This window comes from Macaca thibetana, chromosome 9, assembly GCF_024542745.1.
Source record: "Macaca thibetana thibetana isolate TM-01 chromosome 9, ASM2454274v1, whole genome shotgun sequence".
NCBI lineage: Eukaryota > Metazoa > Chordata > Mammalia > Primates > Cercopithecidae > Macaca > Macaca thibetana.
In genome coordinates this window covers 60,974,393-60,998,442 of record NC_065586.1, presented here as the reverse complement: position 1 = coordinate 60,998,442, position 24,050 = coordinate 60,974,393, and the positions used below count along the sequence as shown (strand labels likewise).

The 24,050-nt window shown below is 41.9% G+C and overlaps 3 protein-coding genes across 5 annotated transcripts in view; all 3 read right to left on the bottom strand.

Moving 5' to 3' along the window:
* Positions 1-24,050, bottom strand: part of ASCC1 (activating signal cointegrator 1 complex subunit 1) — an 885,589-nt gene that overhangs the window by 359,711 nt on the left and 501,828 nt on the right. The gene's annotated exons all lie outside the window — the stretch shown is intronic.
* The window catches only part of DNAJB12 (DnaJ heat shock protein family (Hsp40) member B12), a 395,419-nt gene that overhangs the window by 124,869 nt on the left and 246,500 nt on the right, over positions 1-24,050 (bottom strand). The gene's annotated exons all lie outside the window — the stretch shown is intronic.
* MICU1 (mitochondrial calcium uptake 1) overlaps positions 1-24,050 on the bottom strand; it is a 263,220-nt gene that overhangs the window by 86,440 nt on the left and 152,730 nt on the right. For all 3 annotated transcript variants that reach the window (XM_050803628.1, XM_050803630.1, XM_050803629.1), the window contains exons 7-8: positions 14,625-14,707; positions 12,235-12,432 (exon numbers count right to left, since the gene is read on the bottom strand). In XM_050803628.1, coding sequence (XP_050659585.1) covers positions 12,235-12,432; positions 14,625-14,707 — 281 coding nt within the window. The remainder of the gene's footprint in view (positions 1-12,234; positions 12,433-14,624; positions 14,708-24,050) is intronic.

Genomic DNA, 24,050 nt, shown 5'->3' with positions numbered 1-24,050 from the left:
AAATTTAGTATACTCTAAGTGTACAGTGTATATAAAGTCTGCGGTAAGGTACAGCAATGTCTTAGACCTTCACACACATCATCATTCATTCACTGACCCAACCAAACCAGTTTCCAACTCCTGCAAGCCTCATTCATGGTAAGTGCCTTTACAGATGTACCATTTTAAAAAATCTTTTATACCATATTTTTACTCTGCTTTTTCTATGCTTAGATATGTTTACTTACACAAATACTTACCACTGTTTTACAATTGCCTTGTTTTGTAAAGAATTGTTGGCCGGGCACAGTGGCTCACGCCTGTTATCCCAGCACCTTGGGGGGCCGAGGCAGGTGGATCATCTGAGGTCAGGAGTACAAGACTAGCCTGGCCAACATAGTGAAACCTTGTCTCTACTGAAAATACAAAAATTAGCCAGGTGTGGTGGCACATGCCTGTAATCCCAGCTACTCAGGAGGCTGAGGCAGGAGAATCACTTGAACCCAAGAGGCAGAGGTTGCAGTGAGCCGAGATTGCACCACTGCACTCTAGCCAGGGTGACAGAGCAAGACTCTGGCTCAAAAGAAAAAAAAAAAAAAAAAAAAGAATTGTTACAGTTCTTTTATACACGTGTGCGTGAGCACGCACACACACGTATACATACACACATACGTATACACATTAGGTTAAATAATGCTTGCTGTAGCATTTCCTCACCAGACTTTTACAAGGAGAAGGCAGTACATGTTGACTAAATGCTTTATGTTTTTCTACAAATACTGTACTAGCAAAATACAGTAATTATTTCAGTACAGTAACATGCTGTATAGGTTTGTAGCGTAGGACCAACAGGCTATACCATATAGCCTAGGTATATAGTAAGCTATAACATCCAGGTTTGTGTAAATGCACACTATGATGTTTGCACAATGACGAGATCATCTAACAATGCATTTCTCAGAATTCATCATTAAGTGATACATAACTATATAGTATTTTCAGTTTGACTTTACCGCCAGAGAACCTATAAGCCATAAATGATAGCAAACTTGAGATGTAGAGAACAAAGGGAATTGCAAGAAATTAAATGAGAGTTTGGCTTTGGATTTTATCCATTTTCTCGTTAAACTAGCTCACCCTGAGAGCTAACCGGATCTCATCAGGGCAAGATACTGGACCTACCCCATGATGTGTATACATAGAGAAAACAGAATTAGTTTCAAAGAATGTTGACATCAAGACATGGGTGACTGACATAAAAACTCCTGAGGAAAAAAAATGCTTTTTGAGATGGAGTCTTGCTCTGTCACCCAGGCTGGAGTGCAGTGGTGTGATCTTGGCTCACTGCACCCTCCACCTCCTGGGTTCAAATGATTCTCAGGCCTCAGCCTCCCAAGTAGCTGGGATTACAGGCTTGCATCACTACACCTGGCTAATTTTTTTCTATTTTTAGTAGAGACAGGGTTTTGCCATGTTGGCCAGGCTTGAACTCCTGGCCTCAAGTGATCCTCCTACCTTGGCCTCCAAAAGTGCTGGGATTATAGGCATGAGCCACCATGCCCAGCCCATAGTGTTTTTTTTTTGTTTGTTTTTTAAAAAACCTTTAAACATATACTTGACTCATTGAAGTTATAAATATCCAAAAGAAACAAGTATGGCAGTCATTCTTATCCCTGGGAGATGCATTCTGAGATACTCAGTGGATGCCTGTAACCAAGAATAGTACTGAACCTATTTGCCATCACATGGAACATGTTTCTATTCAGGTCTTCCTTTTTTTTTGAAATGGAGTCTCACTCTGTCACCCAGGCTGGAGTGCAGTGGCACGATCTTGGCTCACTGCAACCTCCGCCTCCCGGGTTCAATTGATTCTCCTGTTTCAGCCTCCCTAGTAGCTGGGATTACAGGCACCCGCCACCACACCTGGCTAATTTTTGTATTCTTAGTAGAGACAGGGTTTCATCACGTTGGCCAGGCTGGTCTCAAACTCCTGACCCCAGGTGATCCTCCTGCCTCAGCCTCCTAAAGTACTGGGATTACAGACATGAGCCACCACGCCTGGCCTTTGTTCAGGTCTTTCACTCACATATTTAAAGCCTATTCCATCTTAACTAAGCACTTATCACACACAGTGGCTATAATGAGATATATCAGCAAAATTAGCATAATTTTTTTTCCTTCTTCATAATTTCCCAGCTAGGAGATTTATTCTTACCATAGATATTAGCAACCACAGCATACAATTTTTTCCTTTCCTTTACATTAAGTTGAGAACTTTCAACCTTTTAGGAAGTATTTTACAGCTTCTCTTTGGCACATCTACATTGCCAGCATCACTACTCTTGTGCTTTGGGGCCATTAGTAAATAAAATAAAGGTTACTTAAACACAAGCACTCCAACAGTCAATCTGGTAACAGAGATGACTACTAAGTGACTACGGAGGGGGCAGTGCAGACAGCCTCTATATGCTGACAAAGAGATCATTCGTGTCTCCGTGGAGCAAGTGGGACCTCAGGAGATTTTATCACGCTACTCAGAAAGGCATGCAATCTGAAACTTATGAACTATTTATTTCTGGAATTTTCCATTTAATATTTTTGAACTACAGTTGACTGCAGGTAACTGAAACTTCAGAAAGAGAAATTGCAGATAAGGGAGGACTACTGTACTCTTTACAAACTCTTCCAATTTTTGGAAAAGTCAAACTGAAAACCCCTAAGAAACTATCCACATTCTGCTTTGTAGAGGCAAAGTGGAAGTACAAAACTAAAGGAAATGTCACTGAACATCTCATTTTGTTTCTTGGATTTAATTAAATCAAGAGTCAAGCCTCATCATTTAGTTTACACTTCCCCAGAAAACAAAATAAACAAAACTGGGCTATCAGTGCAAAAAGAAACCTACTTTGCCAATGAGTGTTCTAGTTCCAGCAAGTGTTTGAAAGCCTTCTTGCCTTCTGGTCTCCTTTTCTATAATATTTTGGCCAGGAAAGGAGCTGAGGCATGTCCCTTGATACAATTCTTTGTTGCATCAGACAGATTTCATTCTACTTCAGTGCTTTAAAAAGATGGGTAGAAAGATGTCAACTTGATGATTTAAAGGGTGGGTGACTCTAGAATCTCTTTAGGTACTTTTAATCATTTAGTTTAGTTATATATTTTTAAAAAAAACTCCTTGATATTTAACTTAATACCTTGTTCTTCTTTTTTTTTTTTTTTTTTTTTTGTCTCTTTTTGTTTTGTTTTGTTTTTTAGACGAAGTCTCACTCTGTCACCCAGGCTGGAGTGCAGCAGTGTGATCGTGGCTCACTCCAACCTCCGCCTCCTGGGTTCAGGTGATTCTTGTGCCTCAGCCTCCCAAGTAGCTGGGATTATAGGTGTATGCCACCACGCCCGACTAATTTTCTGTTTTTTTGTTTTGTGTTTTTGGTTTTTTTTTCAGACAGAGTCGCGCTCTGTTGCCGAGACTGGAGTGCAATGGTGCGATCTTGGCTCACTGCAACCTCCACCTCCTGGGCTCAAGCAGTTCTCATGCCTCAGCCTCCCAAGTAGCTGGGATTACAGGGACGTGCCACCACACCTGGCTGATTTCTGTATTTTTAGTAGAAATGGGGTTTCACCATGTTGGCCAGGCTAGTCTTGTACTCCTGACCTCAGGTGATCCACCCACTCGGCCTCCCAAAGTGCTGGGATTACAGGCATGAGCCACCGCGCTCGGCCTAATTTTCTGTATTTTTAGTAGAGATGGGGTTTTGCCATGTTGGCCAGGCTGGTTTCGAACTCCTGACCTCAGGTGATCCACCTGCCTCAGCCTCCCAAAGTGCTGAGATTACAGACGTGAGCCACTGCACCTGGCCTTGTCTCTATTCTTACTGACAGATGAGAATAATTATCATAGTTCTTTATATTTCCCTTTTTCTTTCTGATTGAACAAATCTAGTTAACCTCAATATTTTTTTCTTGAAGACTGAAATATAAACAGTGACTGAAATATAAATCAGTTACTGTTTTTTTTGTTTGTGTGTTTGTTTTTGAGACGGAGTCTCGCTCTGTCGCCCAGGCTGGAGTGCAGTGGCCGGATCTCAGCTCACTGCAAGCTCTGACTCCCGGGTTTACGCCATTCTCCTGCCTCAGCCTCCCGAGTAGCTGGGACTACAGCCGCCCACCACCTCGCCCGGCTAGTTTTTTGTATTTTTTAGTAGAGACGGGGTTTCACCATATTAGCCAGGATGGTCTCGATCTCCTGACCTCGTGATCCACCCGTCTCGGCCTCCCAAAGTGCTGGGATTACAGGCTTGAGCCACCGCGCCTGGCCTAAATCAGTTACTGTTATCCTCTGAATCATACCTAATTTACCTTTAGATAATTGACACTCAGGCTTCTTAAAATGTAACAATTTTTTTTTTTTTTTTTGAGATGGAGTTTCACTCTTGTCACCCTGGAGTGTAATGGCATGAGACTGGAGTGCAATGGCATGATCTCAGCTCACTGCAACCTCTGCCTCCTGGGTTCAAGTGATTCTCCTGCCTCAGCCTCCCCAGTAGCTGGAATTACAGACATGTGCCTCCACGTCTGGCTAATTTTGTATTTTTAGCAGAGACAGGGTTTTGCCATGTTGACCAGGCTGGTCTCGAACTCCTGACCTCAGGTGATCTGCCTGCCTTGGCCTCTCAAAGTGGTGTGATTACAGGTGTGAGCCATCGTGCCCAGCCAAAATGTAACAATTTTATTGGTTATTTGATAAGCACGTGAATCCCAACTTATACACAAGATCATCCTACAGACTGGAATTCTATTAGATGATACCTTTTCAGTGTCCTTGGCTTATATTCTGGAGTTGGCTGCTTCTTTCTTCTACAAATTAGTTTTTGCTTTGACATGACAGCTCCTTTCCCCCCTTATCCCTCTCAAATTAAAATTAACCATAATCTTTCAAATAATTTTCTAATACCTTTCAGTTTTGACTGACATCCTACCTGCTACAGTCATTAAGAAATCAATGAATATATTAACTGGAATTGGATTTGGCACCTATCTCCAAGGAACTCAACAGTTCTCAGTAGCCTTAGATGAAATTTTTAATAACCTTAAAAGAGAATTTTAAAAACCAACTCTATATTCTTGTCACTTTTAAGCCTGTTTTTTGAGTTCCCAAATAAAGAAAAAAGGGTAGAATGAGAAAAAAAAAAAAGACCCAAATTAAAAAAGCATTAAAATAGCTACAAAATCCAGCAGCTAATAATTCTTGTGATTAAATATAATTAAATGGCTAGTTTAGGTAGTATCTTGCAGGTACAAAAGAACAGTGTATTTCTTCACAGTCATAAGATTTGAGTGGCAAAGAAACTGGTAAAAGATGATTCTGAAGAAGGTAGACTGTACATATTCCAGAAATGTGGTCTTTTTCTGTCTCTAAAATTCAGAAAATTTTATTTTTCTTTAGAGTCCCAAATAAATCAGGCACAGAAATGCCATTTCAGACTAAAATTAATAACTTAATCAGACAAAGAACAGAAATAGTGTAAAAAGTTCAGTCTGAAAGACAGTGTGAAGTAGACCCGAGTTGGAATCCTACTTCTCCCATATAATAGTCCTGTGACTTTTACCTCTTTGTGTTTCAGTTTCTACATCCAGAACATGGGTAAAATATCACTAAACCTGACAGGGTTGTTGAGAATTAAAATAAAGAAGGCATATAAAGTGCCTGGCTCATAGTAGGTACTCAATAAATGATCATGAACTTATCCCTTTTCTCTGACCCCTCTGGAAATTAAGTTTGACAGATAAATAGCACTCTCTTCACTTTCAAAGCTACTGTGATGAGAAAAAGACAGAAATAACTAAATGGAACAATAAATCTCCTGCATCTGAAGTTTTAAAGTAGGTAAGTAATGAAATGAAACTAGTGAGAGATGGATAGAAAGAATGGTGGAATTATAAAACCCATACAAAAGTTATTAAGATACTATGAATCATTTCTGTTTTCCTCTTGGCTGTGATGATGAGATTATATTTCATACTCAATGAGTGGAGAAATTACCTAACCTTAGAAAAGTAAAATTAAAAGTGTTTCATAAAAACAAAAATTGCTGCCATTTTCCAGATGTTTTATCAGAAAACAATTTCAAAATGAAAGTAAGGCCTTTCCATCACCCACGTGAGATGACCTATTTATATGCCCGCCACCGTGCTAGGTGGCAGTGGGTATCAATGGGAAGGTGAACACACTTATTAAAGGCACAGTGCATGCCAGGTGGTGTTAGGTATGAAATATTTTATTAGTTTGCTAAGGCTCCCATAGCAAAATACTACAGAGTGGGACTTTTTCTCATAGGTTCTGGAGGCTATACGAGTGTAAGTTCAAGGGGCCAGCAGGGTTGGTTTCCTCTGAGGCTTCTCTCCTTAGCATACAGATGACTGCCCTCTGCCTGCCTCTTCACGTGATTGTCTCTTGGGTCTTTTTGTTGTGCCCAAATTTCTTCTTCTTATAAGGACACCAATCAGGTTGGATTAGGGCCCACTCTCATCCCTCATTTAATGCAATCACCTCTTTAAAGACCTTATCTCCAAGTAAAGTCATATTCTGAGATACTGGGAGTTGGGACATCAACATAGGAATTTTGGAATTTTGAGGGGATACAATTCAGCCCATTACAAACATCATCTCACTTAACCATTGCCCTGTTTTACAAATGAGGAGCCAGGCTCTGAAAGAATAAATAACCCGTCAAATGTCACATAGCCAGTAAGTGGTGGAACCACAATTTTAACCAAGACCTCATTAGCACTAAAGCCTATACTCTTGCTGCTAGTCACGCTTCCTCAAAGAAGTACAAATGTAGTTGGGAAGACACAGTACTGACTGATGAAATTTTACGTAAGGAGGTCATCAATAAGAAGGTACTTATTCTACTGGACGTCTTGGTCCATTTTCTGCTGGTATAAAAGAATACCACAGATTGGATAATTGATAAAGAATAAGTTTATTTGCCTCTTGGTTTTGCAGGCTGGGAAGTCCAAGAGCATGGCACCAATATCTGGCAGGGGTCCTTTCATGGTGGATGGGCAAGCAAGCATGTAAGACAGAGGGTAAATGGGGGCCAAACTTATCCTTTTACCAGGAGCCCACTACCACAGTAATAGCCACTTTCATGATAATGACATTAATGCATTTATGATAGCAGAGCCCTCATGACCTAATCACCTCTTAAAGGCCCTGCCTCTTAACAGTGATATAACAGCAATTAAATTTCCAATACATGAACTTTGGTTGGGGTGGTGTATAATGAAACCATAGCACTAGACTTATGCCATGATATGGAAAGAATGGATTCAGTATTACTAGCCACTTACAGAACACTTACTACATGTTAGGTGGCATTCTTTCACAAGAGTCTATTGGTCTCCTCACATGAGGAACTGCTGACTGGCAAACAGGAACAGTCTTGGCACATCTTGGCCCAAAGTCTACAAATAGTCCTACATCAATGTCAAACAAAAGAGAGCCTTCTAGAGTATCTTAGATACGACTGTCTTTTACATCTCTTTTCTTCTGCATTTGGGTGTAGGCCATGTGTAGGAACATATGTATGAAACTCCTAATCTGCTTTATAATATTTTCCCTCATGGACATTCTACGCAATAAGGTTTTTTTTTTTTTTTTTTTTGAGACAGAATCTTGCTCTATCATCAGGCTGGAGTGCAGTGGCACAATCTTGGCTTACTGCAACCTCCACCTCGTTGGTTCACGATTCCCCTGCCTCATCCTCCTGAGCATCTGGGACTACAGGCAGGCACCACCATGCCCAGCTAGTTTTTTGTATTATTAGTAGAGATGGGGTTTCACCACGTTGGCCAGGATGGTCTCAACCTCCTGACCTCATGATCCACCCACCTCGGCCTCCCAAAGTGCTGGGATTACAGGCATGTGCCACCCGTGCCCAGCCTTCTACGCAATATGTTAGTGGGCTTTCAACTCTATAGCATTTCAGTATGCAAGACAAAAGTCCTACGCTCTGTTTCTCTAGGGTCTCAATTGTGTTTCTTTTTTTTTTTTTTTGAGACGGAGTCTTGCTCTGTCACCCAGGCTGGAGTGCAGTGGCCGGATCTCAGCTCACTGCAAGCTCCGCCTCCCGGGTTTATGCCATTCTCCTGCCTCAGCCACCTCGCCCGGCTAGTTTTTTGTATTTTTTAGTAGAGACGGGGTTTCACCGTGTTAGCCAGGATGGTCTCGATCTCCTGACCTCGTGATCCACCCGTCTTGGCCTCCCAAAGTGCTGGGATTACACGCTTGAGCCACCGCGCCTGGCCCTCATTTGTGTTTCTAGGAATAAGTGATGGTTTAGATTGTGGTCAGGCTGGCACCTGCTCAGCCCTCTGGTTGACCCTGTATTGTTTTTGCTAAAAGTTTTTTTGTTTTTATTTATTTATTTTTCTCTTTTTTTGTTTTTGCTAAAAGTATTACCCTAGCTTGTGCTTCTTTAACTACATTTTTTGGCCCTACACTCTGTTTAATTGTAATTATATAATTAATAAGGTAAATCACTTACATTCCCAGATTATGTTACAAATACTCCCAATGAAGACCAGTCTGGGTATATATGCGTACTAGGGAGGCAAGGCATATGACTCGAACCCTAGTACATACTAACCCTTATACAAACATTGTTAGATGAGGTCTACTTCTTTCTTCTATACTCTGAGGAGTATATTGGAATATTCTCATAAGAATGTAAACTTCACAAAGGTAAGCACTATGCCTTTGTGTGTGTGTGTGTGTATATTGTAACATATCTACTATATTTTATATATAAAAATACCCAATATAAATCAGTGAACAAAATAAAATTCACTGCCTCAGAAGTATCTATTTTCCCTAGGGTAAAAATAGTAATGTTACCATTTCCAAATAAAGCTCTGGAAGCATAACACTTAAATGCTATTGGACATACATTTTCTTCATTCTGTGAAGTTATATTTTGAACTCCATGATCTGCTACAGTTTACTGTGGCAAGGTAGCTGGCAAAAAACAACAGTACTGTGGTTATTCTGAAGATAGAGCCCTCTATGTACAACTAGACAAAAGGAAAACTTCACTAACTAGAATATTTAGAAACTGAGGTATTACGATTAATTTATGACTAATTTTCTGGTTTACTGAGAGCTGACCAGATAATGTCTTTTGCTTCTATTATTGTTGAAATCTTTTCAAGTGATTTTCTAGGCTGATGTGTCACATTCTTCTGCATGCAATGAAGAAAAAACCCTTTAAAGTCTAAGCACTTAACCTTTCCTGATACTTACTTAGCCTTGAGCTTTTCACTAGACAGAGAAAGCTATCTATCCAGCTGTGCGAAGGAAGTTAGAATAGGGAAGCTGTGTTTGGTTCATGTAAAGGTACTGAATAAAAGAAAATCCTATACAATATTTACTTAAGAAAAACAAAAAAGAAAAAAAGGAATAGGGAAGCTGCAAAGCTTTTCAACATGGCAAACATTTACTGACCTTAGACTTTAAGTGAAACAATGCATAACAAAACCAATTTTACCACAGGCTAATTGATAAAGATGAGAGTTAATTTCCTATGGCATATTTCTGGTCACAAAAACATCACCATGGCTGGGCGTGGTGGCTCACACCTGTAATCCCAGCACTTTGGGAGGCCGAGGTGGGCAGATCACCTGAGGCTGAGAGTTCAAGTCCAGCCTGGCCAACATGGTAAAGCCCCGACTGTACTAAAAATACAAAAATTAGCTGGGCATGGTGGGGCACGCCTGTGATCCCAGCTACTCAGGAGGCTGAGGCAGGAGAATCGCTTGAACCTGGGAGGTGGAGGCTGCACTAAGTGGAGACTGTGCCACTGCACTCCAGCTTGGGAGAGAGAGCAAGGCTCCATCTCAAAACAAAAACAAAAGCATCATCAAAATTCTAAATAAAGACCCAAAACACTTCTAGTAGTAAACACTGAAATAAATGTGAGCTATATATAGATCTAAGAAAGATTGATAAAAACAAGTAAGATAGTCATTCACCCAATTTTTAGTGAATTATTAGATGTCGGTGGTCATAGTGGTGGTGGGTTAAATCAAGAAATAAATGTTTGCAAAGTGAAAATTGTAATAAGTACCTCCTCCTACCATGAAGTTCAAACATAAACAATAACCAATATGGCAGGCTCACTGAGAGCTTTTGAACTGCATTGTTTATCATCTACTTTATGAGTTTTTATTTCACAATAATTTGCATTCTTTCATTTTCTTTTTTTTTTTTTTTTTTTTTTTTTTTTGAGACGGAGTCTCACTCTGCTGCCCAGGCTAGAGTGCAGTGGCCAGATCTCAGCTCACTGCAAGCTCCGCCTCCCGGGTTTACGCCATTCTCCTGCCTCAGCCTCCCGAGTAGCTGGGACTACAGGCGCCCGCCACGTCGCCCGGCTAGTTTTTTGTATTTTTTTAGTAGAGACGGGGTTTCACTGTGTTAGCCAGGATGGTCTCGATCTCCCGACCTCGTGATCCGCCCGTCTCGGCCTCCCAAAGTGCTGGGATTACAGGCTTGAGCCACCGCGCCCGGCCCGCGTTCTTTCATTTTCTAACATGCTTATTCCAGCTCAGGATGGAGGATGATCAGAGACTATCCTGGCTGCTCTGGGTGCAAAGCAGGAACCCAACCCAGACAAGATACCGTTCCATCTAAGGGCACACACCCACTCACTTAGACTGGGACCATTTAGACACGCCAGTGCACTGAACATGTACATCTTTGGGATATGAGAGGAAACTGGAGTACTCAGGGAAACTCAAGCAGACAGGGAACTCCGCACAGACAGAGGCTCTAGGGGGAAATCGATTTGTTCCCATTCATCGATGTTACAACAAAACGACATTGAACGAAACAACACAATTGAGACAAGTGGGTGGAAAAGCTGAAATCATATATAAGAACCTTGGGGAAACATTGGAAAGCAGATACAGAAGTAACATATATAGTTTAAAAACAACATAGCACCTTTCTCCAATATTTTCACCTGTTTTAGTTACAGTATTTAATGTTTCAAAATTCCATATATTATTAAGGTAGGGCGTGTGTTAAAAGAAAAAGAGAGGCTGGGTGTGGTGGCTCACACTTGTAATCCCAGCACTATGGGAGGCCAAGGCAGGAGGATCATGTGAGGTCAGGAGTTCAAGACCAGTCTGGCCAACATGGTGAAACTGCATCTCTACTAAAAATACAAAATTAGCCAGGTGTGGTGGCACATGCCTGTAATTCCAGCTCCTTGGGAGGCTGAGGCAGGAGAATTGCTTGAACCTGGGATGTGGAGGTTGCAGTGAGCCAAGATCATATCATGCCACTGCACTCCACCCTGGCTGACAAAGCAAGACTGCCTCAAAAAAAAAAAAAAAAAAAAAAAAAAAAAAAAAAAACAAAAAAGAAAAAAGAAAGAAGAAGAAAAAGAGGTTGGGAAACACCAGTGTAAGGGAATTTTTTAAAATGTCAAGAAATTAGAGACTAGATTTTTTGTCTCCAGACAAAAAAATACATATAGAAGGCATTTGATGAATGTTTTGAATGGAATAAATATCCAGAATAGCAAGATGGTCTAAACTTTAAACGGAAAAGTAAACTTGTAAATCCCCAAACACAGTAAGATACCTTTGCAACTCTCAGCAACATTGCCTTAAATAATTAAAGAGACAGGATCTCACTGTGTTGCCCAGGCTGCTCTCAAACTCCCGGGCTCAAGCGATTCTCCTACCTTAGCCTCCCAGGTAGTTGGGACTACAGGTGTGTGCCACTGTGCCTGGTTAAGCACATATATTTTATATTAAGCACACATATTTTTATTCTGACATTTTGTGTTTCCAGCTCTTACTACCTTTGCAATTATCCATCCTTCTTCATCTCCATCTTCTGGTGTCTTCCACATGATAAACAAAAAAGCAGGAATATATGCTCAGATTGAGAACTGCTGTGACCCCTGAGTTTCTTTCTCCACAAACTGAGCATACAAAGACAGCTAAGATTTTCAATTTAGAGGTTTTTGGTTTCCGATTGAAAACCAAGTGTTTCGAAGAAACACTTCACTTCATGACATTTTCACAGAACGTATTGTTTCCTGCTGTCAGTTTATAAATCACTGATAAGCTCCAAACCAATCAGTTCTCACAGCTGGAGGGAAATGGAAAGAATGTCTATAGCATAGGCCCTCCTGCCCATCAGCTCCACACGTGGTGGATCTGCTAAGTCTAAGGAAGACCTACCTCGAGCTTCAGAACATCATGCTGAAGTTTACGCTGAAATTCGAGGAAGTTTTTGATTGTCAGCTTTCCCTTCAGATCAGCTCCAAAAAAGTAGGTTGTGAGGGCTGAACACAAGCCAGACTTGAGGGTGTTGCCAGTAGTCGGACGATCTCTGTGGCGCATACCCATACTGGTTTGGGAGCGAATGATGCTCTGAACCTAATACAGAATCAAACCCACATCCAGAAAAATATTAGGAAGTGAAAAAACATAAACATAGAAAAGTAAGAATCATAACTATTGTTTACTATTTGCCTACTCTGTATTATAATTCTCTCTTTTAATGCTTACGACAATTTTTTTTTTTTTTTTTGAGACAGAGTCTCTGTCACCCAGGCTGGAGTGCAGTGGTATGAAATTAGCTCACTGCAACCTCTACCTCCCAGGTTCAAGCAATTCTCGTGTCTCAGCTTCCTGAGTAGCTGGGACTACAGGTGCACACCATCATGCCTGGCTAATTTTTTGTATTTTAATAGAGACGGGGTTTTACCATGTCGGCCAGGCTGGTCTTGAACTCCTGACCTCAAGTCATCCTCCCACCTTGGTCTCCCAAAGTCCTGGGATTGCAGGCATGAGCCACCGCACCCAGCCTACAATAATCTTATAGGTCCTATTATTATCCTTGTTTTACAAACAAGATTGAAGCACACAGAATTAAATAACTTGCTCAAGGTCAAATGGCTGGCAAGTAGTAGAATTAGGGTTCTAACACAGGCAGCCTGACAACTTTACAATTGGGATCCTCTTAGAAAATCTCTGTTGGGAAAAGGATGAACATTTGTTTTTGAGACTCGAAAACTCTCTCACGGCTGGGCGCAATGGCTCACGCCTACAATCCCAGCACTTTGGGAGGCAGAGGTGGGTGGATCACCTGAGGACAGGAGTTTGAGACCAGCCTGGCCAACATCGTGAAACCCCATCTCTACTAAAACCACAAAAAGTAGCCGGGTGTGGTGGGGGTGCCTATGATCCCAGCTACTCAGGAGGTTGAGGCAGGAGAATCACTTGAACCAGGGAGGTGGAGATTGCAGTGAGCTGAGACTGCGCCCCTGCACTCCAGCCTTGGTGACAGAGCAAGACTCCATCTCAAAAAAAAAAGAAAGAAAAAAAAAAAAAGACGGTCTTGCTCTGTCATACAGGCTGGTGTGCAATGGCACAATCATAGCCCACTGCAACTTCAAATTCCTCCGCTCAGGTGATCCTCCCACCACAGCCTCCAGAGTAGCTAGGACTATACGCACATACCACCAATCCCAGCTAATTTTTTTTTTCCCCTGTAGAGAGAAGGTCTCACTATGTTGCCCAGGTTGGTTTCAAACTAGCCTCAAGTGGTCCCCCCCACCTCCACCTTCCAAAGTGCTGGGATTATAAGCACAAGTGATCATGCCCAGCCCAGTTTCTTACCTTACACAATGTACCTGATACTTTCTCCCACTTCCTGGAATATTTGCCCTCTTCCTCATTTTGAGAATACAAAAAATGCTTTTTCCTATACATACAGTTTTTCTGTTTTGAAACCACATCTGGCAATCATAACAACTGTATCTGGAGAAGTACCATGGCTCCTCAATGGCAGAAGTTCTATGGAAATGTAATCTATTCCTGGGATTTAGAAGAAATTGTCACCTACTGTAGTCAAAGGTATGGTACCATTTTTCCTTCTCTTATAGAAATCCTGTGGCCGAGCGCGGTGGCTCAAGCCTGTAATCCCAGCACTTTGGGAGGCCGAGACGGGCGGATCACGAGGACAGGATATTGAGACCATCCTGGCTAACACGGTGAAACCCCGTCTCTACTAAAAAAAATACAAAAAACTAGCCGGGCGAGGTGGTGGGCGCTTGTAGTCCCAGCTACTCGGGAGGCTGACGCAGGAGAATGGCGTAAAACCCGGGAGGTTGCAGGGAGCCGAGATCCGGCCACTGCACTCCAGCCTGGGTGACAGAGCAAGGCTCCATCTCAAAAAAAAAAAAAAAAAAAAAAAAAAATTCCTTTAAGAAAATATGTAGTCCTTGTATTCTGGAACTGCCTAGCACATAGCAGCTTTTTGGTATATGTTGAATTGCCATAATTTAGCTTCCCAGCTAGAGGCATTATCACCTAATTTATGCTGGGGAATCAGAGCAACCGTGACCTTAATGGTATGTTCAAATAATTCATTACATTTAGAGTGAAAACAAACAAACAAAACCAACCCACCTGTTCAAAGAATAATTTTGAGAAATGACATTTTAGGTACTTCAAAAACTGGAATAGCCTCTGAGTATACTGACCAGGGCTAAGGTAACTCCAAGGCACATGAACATATATTTTAAGTATTAATATATTTAAAGGAACTCTCCAGGACAACTTGCCTGTTCAAACTCCTCCATATCTACTTCTCCATCTCCATTCAAATCAAACATCTTGAAGGCAATTTCAAAATTTCTCTGAGGAGCTGCAGAGGAGATAAAAAAGATATTTAGACGGCATTGACCGAAAATAAATCCCTTTTTAAAGAAAAACAAAAGGCTAAGCACTATAATGTAGTATCAAAGTCACCATAAAAGTGACTGAGTCAAAGTCTCAGTAAATGGAAAATGATACTGCATTTATTGAGATCACCCTTTTACTCCTTGAAACCAAAGAAGAGTAGTACTATGGCCAGAAAGATGGCACTTGTCTATCTTTTTGTTTCAACGTTCTTTGTCTTAAATGGTTTAGCTTTGCTTTCAGAGACACCATCTTCTTAGCTGTATAATATTAATGTTGTTATGTTGTTTGAATATGGTATTACTTACCTGGACAAGAAAGTGTGTCTAGGGTGAGACATATTGCTGCAAAGTAAGAAGTTGAAACACTACCTCTTAGTCTTGCCCTCACAACAAGCCAGCTTTCTACTTTGTTCTTTCTAGTCTCTTTATTGTAATTATAGTCAGGAGTTCTGGGCATGTCACCCTGCCAACATGGATAATTTCAAGTTGGCTTCTTTTATTAGTTTATTCATTATCACTACAGCTCTATGGTAAGGCAGAAAAGTGTACCGTAAGGTACTCAGCCCCCTATTTCTTTTTTATTTTTTTGAGACACAGTTTCATTCTCTTGCCCAAGCTGGAGTGCAGTAGTGCCAACTTAGTTCACTGCAACCTCTGCCTCCAGGGTTCAAGTGATTCTCATGCCTCAGCCATCTGAGTAGCTAGGATTATAGGCGTGCACAACCAGTCCTGGCTAATTTTTGTATTTTTAACAGAGATGGGGTTTCACCATGTTGACCAGGCTGGTCTTGAACTCCTGACCTCAAGTGATCCACTCGCCTTGGCCTCCCCAAAGTGCTGGGGTTACAGGTATGAGCCACTGCGTCTGGCCTCAGCCCCCTATTTCAATCATGTCAGCTGCATATACAAATTACTAAGTATACTTAAATGGTAAAATTAAGCTGAAGTTTAAATACCAAAATGAAAAAATGCAAAGCTTGACAAAGCTTTCCCTTAATGATGAAAGCTCTTCAAGGCTTCTTTAGTGTTCCTAGATAAGTCATAATATCTTTAATATACTCTATGCATTGGAATAAAACATAAACTCAATAGCTCTCCTCCCTTCCCATACTAAATGTTCTGGTAAAGAAAACTTAAGTTGTTTACTTCCTTCCTTTGCTGCTTCAAATGTATAGAGCTCTCGAGAATAAACCAAAATAAATATTCTACGTGTCCTTATACTGTTGAATTAAAATTTCAGTTACTATCATTTACATGAAAAAAGTAAAGATTTCATGCAGAGAAAAAAGTAAAATGAACTTTGTGTATTATGCATAATTGTTAGAGAGGCCATATTCCCATCCTGCTCATGAATTTGTCAACAGCAACACTTTCTGGGTTCAAATTCCATTTTCAGAGAGCTAGGCAGCTAGGCTGGAAACTCCTGGTTTTTAGTTGCCTGGGTGAATCATGTGTGTGTCAGCTTCCAATTGTCTGCTCCACTTGACATTGACTTCCAATAGGTTTGCTTTCCTTTAGGCCACATACAGACAGGGTTTCACCATGTCAGCTAGGCTGGTCTTGAACTCCCGACTGCAAGTGATCCTCCCACCTTGGCCTCTCAAAGTCCTGGGATTACAGGCGTGAGCCACCATGCCCAGCCTACAACTGCTGGGAAGGATACAGCTGGGGGAATTAGTTTTGTATATTTATTATCACTTCTCAAATTTTTGCTACCTGAATGTTAAATTTTACTGAGGAGTTACTATGTGCCAGGCATTGAGCTAGATAATTGGAGGTGTTTATTATTTGACTTCATACTCTCTATCTTAAAAATTTTCATTTCTTCATTTTTTAAACAAAGGAGGATATTTGGGCTCAAAGCAGTTAAATGGCTGGCTCAAAAATCACACAGCTCCTTTTTGGCAGAACTGGGAATTGAACTTAAGTCACCACTGACTCCAAAGCCTACAAACTTTCTTTATGTTCCACGGCCTCTAATTTGAACATAGAGGTACTTAGAATGAAAAACACAGAGTCTTCATGCTGACATGATTTGACCTAAAAACTAAGCAACAAAACGACACTCACTGGTTGTGTCAGTCTCTGCAAAAGCTGAACATTCCAAGTTGATCATCTCAAGGAGATAACCAATATCACAGAAACACTGCCTGTGTTATGCTCAGGAGTTTAGGCTTGACTGTAGTAAATGGAAGATCCACAGGCAACATTAAACTCTCAGATAGGTTTGTCATGGGTTTTTGGTTTTTGGGACAGGGTCTTGTTCTATTACCTAGGCTAGAATGCAGTGGCCCAGTCATAGCTCAATGCAACCTCAAACTTCTGGGCTCAAGCAATCCTGACTCAGCCTCTGGAATAGCTAGGACTACAGGTGCGTGCCACCAAGCCTGGATAATTTTTCTATGTTTTGTGGAGATGTGGTCTCACCATTGCCCAGGCTGGTCTTAAACTCCTGGCCTCAAATGATCCTCCTGCCTCAGCCCCCCAAAGTGCTAGGATTATAGGTGTGAGCCACAGCACCCAGCTGGTTTTTTAAAAATTCTGATTATAAATCTCTTCAGCAGAAATGTCCTCTCTTATTCTCCTTATTGTGTCACACTTGGCCCACTTCACTCATATATGTTATTTGCCTAATTCCTGTAGATACTTGAGAATGTAACAATGGCAGAAAATATGAAGCCACTGAAGGTTTTAAGCAGGAGAGTGACACAATCAAGCAATTATAAAGGACTTCTCCAGCTACTGTGTGAAGAATGAGTTGGAAAATAAATGCCAGCTTCAGAGATGATCAGAAGCTCTTGTAAATGCTGAAAATGTGAACTGCGGTGATAGCAGTGGTAATGGAGAGGAGGGAACACATTTGAGATACCTGAAGAAGGCAGAAATTATAGAACTTAATGATTAGTTAGCTGTCATGAGTTTAGAGTGAAAAGAAATGACAGCATGACGGGCTCAGACTACTGTGTAGCTTGCATGGCATGAAGAAAGAGAGCAAATAGATGTAAAAAGTTTGAGAAATAAAATGAGTTTGGATGGGATCTGCTAAATTCAAGGGGTCTCAGCTTATGCAGATGAAGATGTTCAGGAGACAGTTGGAAATATGGGTCTAAAGCTCAGCAGAGAGAGGTCTAAGCTGGGATTTATGGGCATACAAGTGGCTAGCTGCAAGGAACGTGAAATGAAGTTGCCCATGCAGAACTGAGGAGTGAGGAGGTCAAGAAAAGGGTAGAGTGCAGGTGGAAGCCAATGTTTAAAGTGCAACGAAAAGGAAAGGAGGCAGTGACGGAGGAAGCGGCATCACAATATCAGGAGGAATACAGTCCAAATTAATAGAAATAGGAAAACATTTGGTAAGAGCCAAGTCAGTATGCTCCCATACACGAATTAAAGCAGTATCCCCATTCCCTCTCTCCACAATTACAGAGCTGACACAGACCTGCTTACAACTTCAGCTTTATCAGGATCTTGTAGTCTTACTGTCCTGTGAGTTCCATGAAGGCACGTGCCCAGATCATTTAAATGACTGAATGAGTTATTCTAGCAAATTATGGTTAATATCACCTCCTACAACTAAGGTTAAATACATTGTACCAAACAAAGTATACCCTGTAATGCTTGAGGTTTCTCTGTCTTTTTATCCTGGTATAGTTACTTTCAGAGTACTGGCTTTTTGCAGAGTGACTGAGAGTGCTTGTTAAAGTACATGCGCTGACACCACAGAGGCCATGCACCTGTGCTCGGGCCACTGCTGAGGCAAGCTGGGCTGCAGCCTTGGACATGCTCACTTAGGCCTTACCAGACTCTCAGGGCCCGTCTTTCTAGAAAGAGCTCTCAGCTTGTTCAATCTTCATCTGCCAATCATGTCAAAGCATACGGGACAAACTAGTCAAAAACAAGCTTGCTTTAAGTGAAACATGCTACACAGAATATGATGTCAAGCGATTCTCTTGTAAACTTATTTGTCTCCTCTCAAATGTAGGCTTCAGGGCAACTTTAAAAACTAGCTGTTCTGAAAAGCTTTATGGCATCCTGCGTTTATTCTAACTCATAACCTGTTTCCATAGAAAGGTTCTGAAAGATGAATTCTGTGTTTTTTTGAGACTGAGTCTCGCTCTATTGCCCAGGCTAGAGTGCAATGGCACGATCTTGGCTCACTGCAGCCTTCACCTCCCAGGTTTAAGTGATTCTCGTGCCTCAGTCTCCCAAGTAGCTGGGATTACAGGAGCACATCACCACCCCTGGCTAATTTTTGTATTTTTAGTAGAGACGGGGTTTCACCATGTTGGCCAGGCTGGTCTTGAACTCCTGACCTCAAGTGATCCACCCGCCTCGGCCTCCCAAAGTGCTGGGATTACAGGTGTGAGCCACTGCACCAGCCTGAAAGAGGAATTCTTTTGAATGCTAGGCTACTTAGAGTGAAGAGTGAGGCTTTGCCCCCTGCTGAAACAGCATAATTTACTTTCTACACGATTTCCAAAATGGTCTCAACCAGTGTTGGACCTGATTAGAACAATAAGACCCTACACAAAGTTTATTACTGTACACGTTTCACTTAGGTTTCCATAACAATCTTTGCTACTAGGATCCAGAGCTATATTAGGTCTGTTCTGGTTACAAGTCTGTTTCCATAATATTATTCCACCATTGACAATCATGATAATAATAACAACTCTACACTGTTTCCTGAAGCACATTTTTTCTACTTTGTTTTAGTAAAGAGAAAAAAATATCTTTTTCTAGGTGTAATGAGTCACATAATCAGATAAACACTAGCTGTCCTGAGACTTTCATTGGTTGATTTCATGGCTTTTTCTCTCACTGTTCTTTAATAGAAAATGCATAAGGAATGGTACAGGTAGGAATGGTTGAACTAAAGTTCTAATTCCGGCTTTTCCAATAACCTAATGAGTCATTTGCTGCCTTACATTATTTTTTGGTAGCACTGATGGAATGACGAAAAAATGAATAGGTTAGATTCTAAACAAGTTTCTTATTTTCTATTGGTTTTGATTCTTCTATCAAAGAATTCCTATCTGTCCCATTTCTGTTTTAGAATGCTAGAGGATAAATGAGGTAACTGATATGCAATACCAGGGAAATCTGAGTTTTGAAAAAAACTTCAGGATATGTTCCTCTATTCAATGATGAACTTTCCACTGAATTTGTAAGGATGATCACACAGCCTCTGATTATTTCTGAGGGGGAGGTCACCACTTCTGAGGTGTAAATGTTGTTGACCATATTAAATGAGCTGGGTTTTTTTTCCTCATGCACAGTCCAAATCTACTCTGTGTAGCTCCTAAAAACTGTCATAGTTTAATCTTCTAGAGAAATAAGAAATATATCTGCTTCCTCATTTATGTGATGGCCCTCTGAATACATATAAACTTTATCATGTCTCTACAAAGGCTTCTTAGAACTTACTTCTAAAACTTCAACATCATAATAGCCCTCTTCTGGGGAGTACTTTAAATGGTCAATACCCCCCAAAAATGCACTACCCTAAATACAGTTAATTTTGGACATGACATCTTTTCTAGAAATAGGAGGACGGGGCCGGGCGTGGTGGCTCACACCTGTAATTCCAGCACTTTGGTAGGCTGAGGCTGGCGGATCACCTGAGGTCAGGAGTTTGACAAGCCTGACCAACATGGTGAAACCCTGTCTCTACTAAAAACACAACAATTAGCTGGGTGTGGTGGCGCGCACCTGCAATCCCAGCTACTCAGGAGGCTGAGGCAGCAGAATCGCTTGAACCTGGGAGGCAGAGGTTGCAGTGAGCTGAGATTGCGCCATTGTACTCCACCCTGGAAAACAAGAGTGAAACTCTGTCTCAAACACACACACACACACACACACACACACACACACACACACAGGCTGGGTGTAGTGGCACACGCCTGTAATCCCAGCACTTTGGGAGGCCGAGGTGGGCAGATCACGAGGTCAGGAGTTCGAGATCAGCCTGGCCAACATAGTGAAACCTCATCTCTACTAAAAATACAAAAATTAGCCGGGCATGGTGGCGTGTGCCTGTAGTCTCAGCTACTTGGGAGGCTGAGGCAGGAGAATTGCTTGAACCTGGGAGGTGGAGGTTGCAGTGAGCCAAGATCGAGCCCCTGCACTCCAGCTTGGGCAACAGAGTGAGACTTCATCTCAAACAAAAAAAAAGAAAAAGAAAGAAAGAAATAGCAAGACTGTTTCTTTGCAAACCAATGGACTAGCATTATTATGAGGTATTAGTGTCTTGCTTTCTATATAACATTAGGGTTGGAGAACGGAGAAGAAAACCTTGTAAGATTAGATTTCCCCCCACCCCCAAAAAAATGCCCCTCCCTCCATCCTTCTGAATACTTCAAGGTATGATGGCTAGGCACAGTCTGAAGGAAATCTTTCTGCCTCTCCCACAGAATGGGAAAATGTTTCCATGGTATGATATGTTGCAGCTGTAGCATAGCATCTCCATGGGATGATTTAGTTTCAGAAAAGAAAAAAAAAAGATTATTTTATATTATTGATATGTTATTATATTACTAAGAATATTGGCTAGGCGTGGTGGCTCACGCCTGTAATCCCAGCACTTTGGGAGGCTGAGGCGGGTGGATTCCGAGGTCAGGAGTTCAAGACCAGCCTGACCAACATGGCAATACCCTATTTCTACTAAAAATATAAAAATTAGCTGTGCGTGGTGATGTGTGCCTGTAATCCTAGCTACTCAGGAGGTTGAGGCAGGAAAATTGCTTGAACTCATGAGGCGGAGGTTGCAATGAGCCGAGATTGTGCTACTGCATTCCAGCCTGGGCGACAGAGCAAGACTACGTCTCAAAACAAAACAAAACAAAAAAATGAATATTATATTATCATCTTAAACACACTTGAGCAACCGCAGACCAATTTTCTTTTTATAAACCTAATTGGCTTGTTGAAGTCTGATTTCATTTCTGGTAGTAACTATTTTACCAGTATTCTGAAAATCTGTTAGCCTTTTCTGCATTTTTAAAGTTTCATGGTAAGTGCCATGTTAACACTTATAGCTAACAGAATGATGAAAGAAATGCACAAAGTCGAGAATATTCCTTTTTATAATATAATGTACTTATATTAAGAGGTGGTTTTTTTTTTTTTTTTTTTGAGACAGAGTCTTGCTCTGTCACCCAGGCTGGAGTGCAGTGGCGCGATCTCAGCTCATTGCAAGCTCTGCCTCCCGGGTTCACACCATTCTCCTGCTTCAGCCTCCCAAGTAGCTGGGACCAAAGGCACCCGCCATCACGCCCGGCTAATTTTTTGTTTTTAGTAGAGATGGGGTTTCACCCTGTTAGCCAGGATGGCCTCTATCTCCTGACTTTTTGATCTGCCCGCCTCGGCCTCCCAAAGTGCTGGGATTACAGGCGTGAGCTAGTGCGCCTGGCCAAGAGGTGGGTTTTACTATGATGCCCAGGCTAGAGTGCAGTAGCTATTCACAGGTGCATTTGTAGCACACTACAGCCTTGAATTCCTGGCCTCAAATGTTCCTCCTGCCTCACCTTCCCAAGTAGCTGGGTCTACACGTGCCTGCCACCATTGTGCCTGGCTAAAGTTACATGTTTTACATTTAATTTTTACACACAGTTAACTGTGTAGTAAAGGCATATTTGGCCGGTCGTGGTGGCTCATGCTTATAATCCTAGCACTTTGGGAGGCCAAGGTGGGAGGATTACTTGAGGCCTGGAGTTCAACACCAGCCTGGGCAACACAGGGAGACCCTGTTTCTAATAAAATAAAAAAAAAAACCACAAATATGTACATATATACGTCATACACATGCACACACACACACGCACACACACAGAGGCATATTTATGTCAGACAGGGCATAATGGGACTAATACCCGCAGTTAATAAATTTAACTGTTACCCTTCCTGCTGCAACTCACAAGCACCAAAGTCAGGCTTGCCCTCATTTTTCCTTTGCATAATTATCTATTGGCTAAAACATCCATCATTAATCCTGAAACCTGAGGTCAATGAAGAGAGTAACTATGGCATTTTGCCCTGGAATCAGGCAAATACCTTTTTTTTTTTTTTGGAGACAAGATCTTGCTCTGTCACCCAGGCTGAAGTGCAGTGGCGCAACCATAGCTCACTGTAACCTTGAGCTCCTGGGCTCAAGCAATTCTCCCGCCTAAATCTCTTAAGTAGCTAGGATGACAGGCATATGCCACCAGGTCCAGCCAATTTTTTAACTTTATTTTTTATAGAGATGGGATCTAGCTATGTTGCTCAGGCTGGTCTCGAACTCCTGGGCTCAAACAATCTTCCCACTTTGACCTCCCAAAGTACTGGGATTACAGGGATGAGCCACTGTGCCTAGCTTAGGCAAATACTTATTCCTGAAATGGCAGGATCTGGAATGACAAAAAAATAAAAAATTCATATGGAGCCGGCTGGCTGCCCAGACAGAACCTGGGCTTCAGGGTGTAGTTGCCCAGGCAGCCAGAGACTGTGGTGGTTGTGGGCTGAGGCCAGCAAAAAGGATATCAATCAGTCCACTTCAGATTGAGACTCAATCTGGGTGTGTGCCCCCTGCCCTGGTGGCATGTGACCCAATCCTGGCCAGCCCCAGCACCATCCTCCCTGAGCCTGAGACATGGTTCTTCATCTGAGGCATTATGAAGGCCACAGTCTTCCTCATGAGCAGCATCCCTCCTGGAAGCAGCCAGCTGGGGCTCTCTTGGTGGCAGAGATGGAGAGAAGCAGAGCTACTGCTGTCACTCTGCAGTGCCTGTGGGACTTTAAAGGCTGGTTGAAGTCTTTGGTTCCCTGAATAGCACCTCAGATTTCCTTGTATCCAGAACAGAGTTCATGCTCTTTACACTGTATTTATATATATAATATAAATATATACATAACATATGTTTTATATGTAATTTATATATATATTTTTACAGAGTCTTGCTCTGTCGCACGGGTTGAAGTGCAGTGGCGTGATTTTGGCTCACTGCAACCTCCACCTCCCGTGTTCAAGCGATTCTCCTGCCTCCGCCTCTCGAGTAGCTGGGATTATAGGCATGCGCCACCATGCCTGGCTAATTTTTGTATTTTTAGTAGAGACGGGGTTTCACTATGTTGCCCAGGCTGGTCTCAAGCTCCTGACCTCAAGCGATCCGCCCACCTTGGCCTCCCACAGTGCTGGGATTACAGGCATGAATCACCATGCCTGGCCCCTTTCCCCTAATTCTAAAGTAAAACAGAAAGAGGGCAGTTATCTCGGGGAGCCACCGGGTCCTTTTAGCCATGAAGGCAGTGAAACTGCCCCACTTCTAGGAG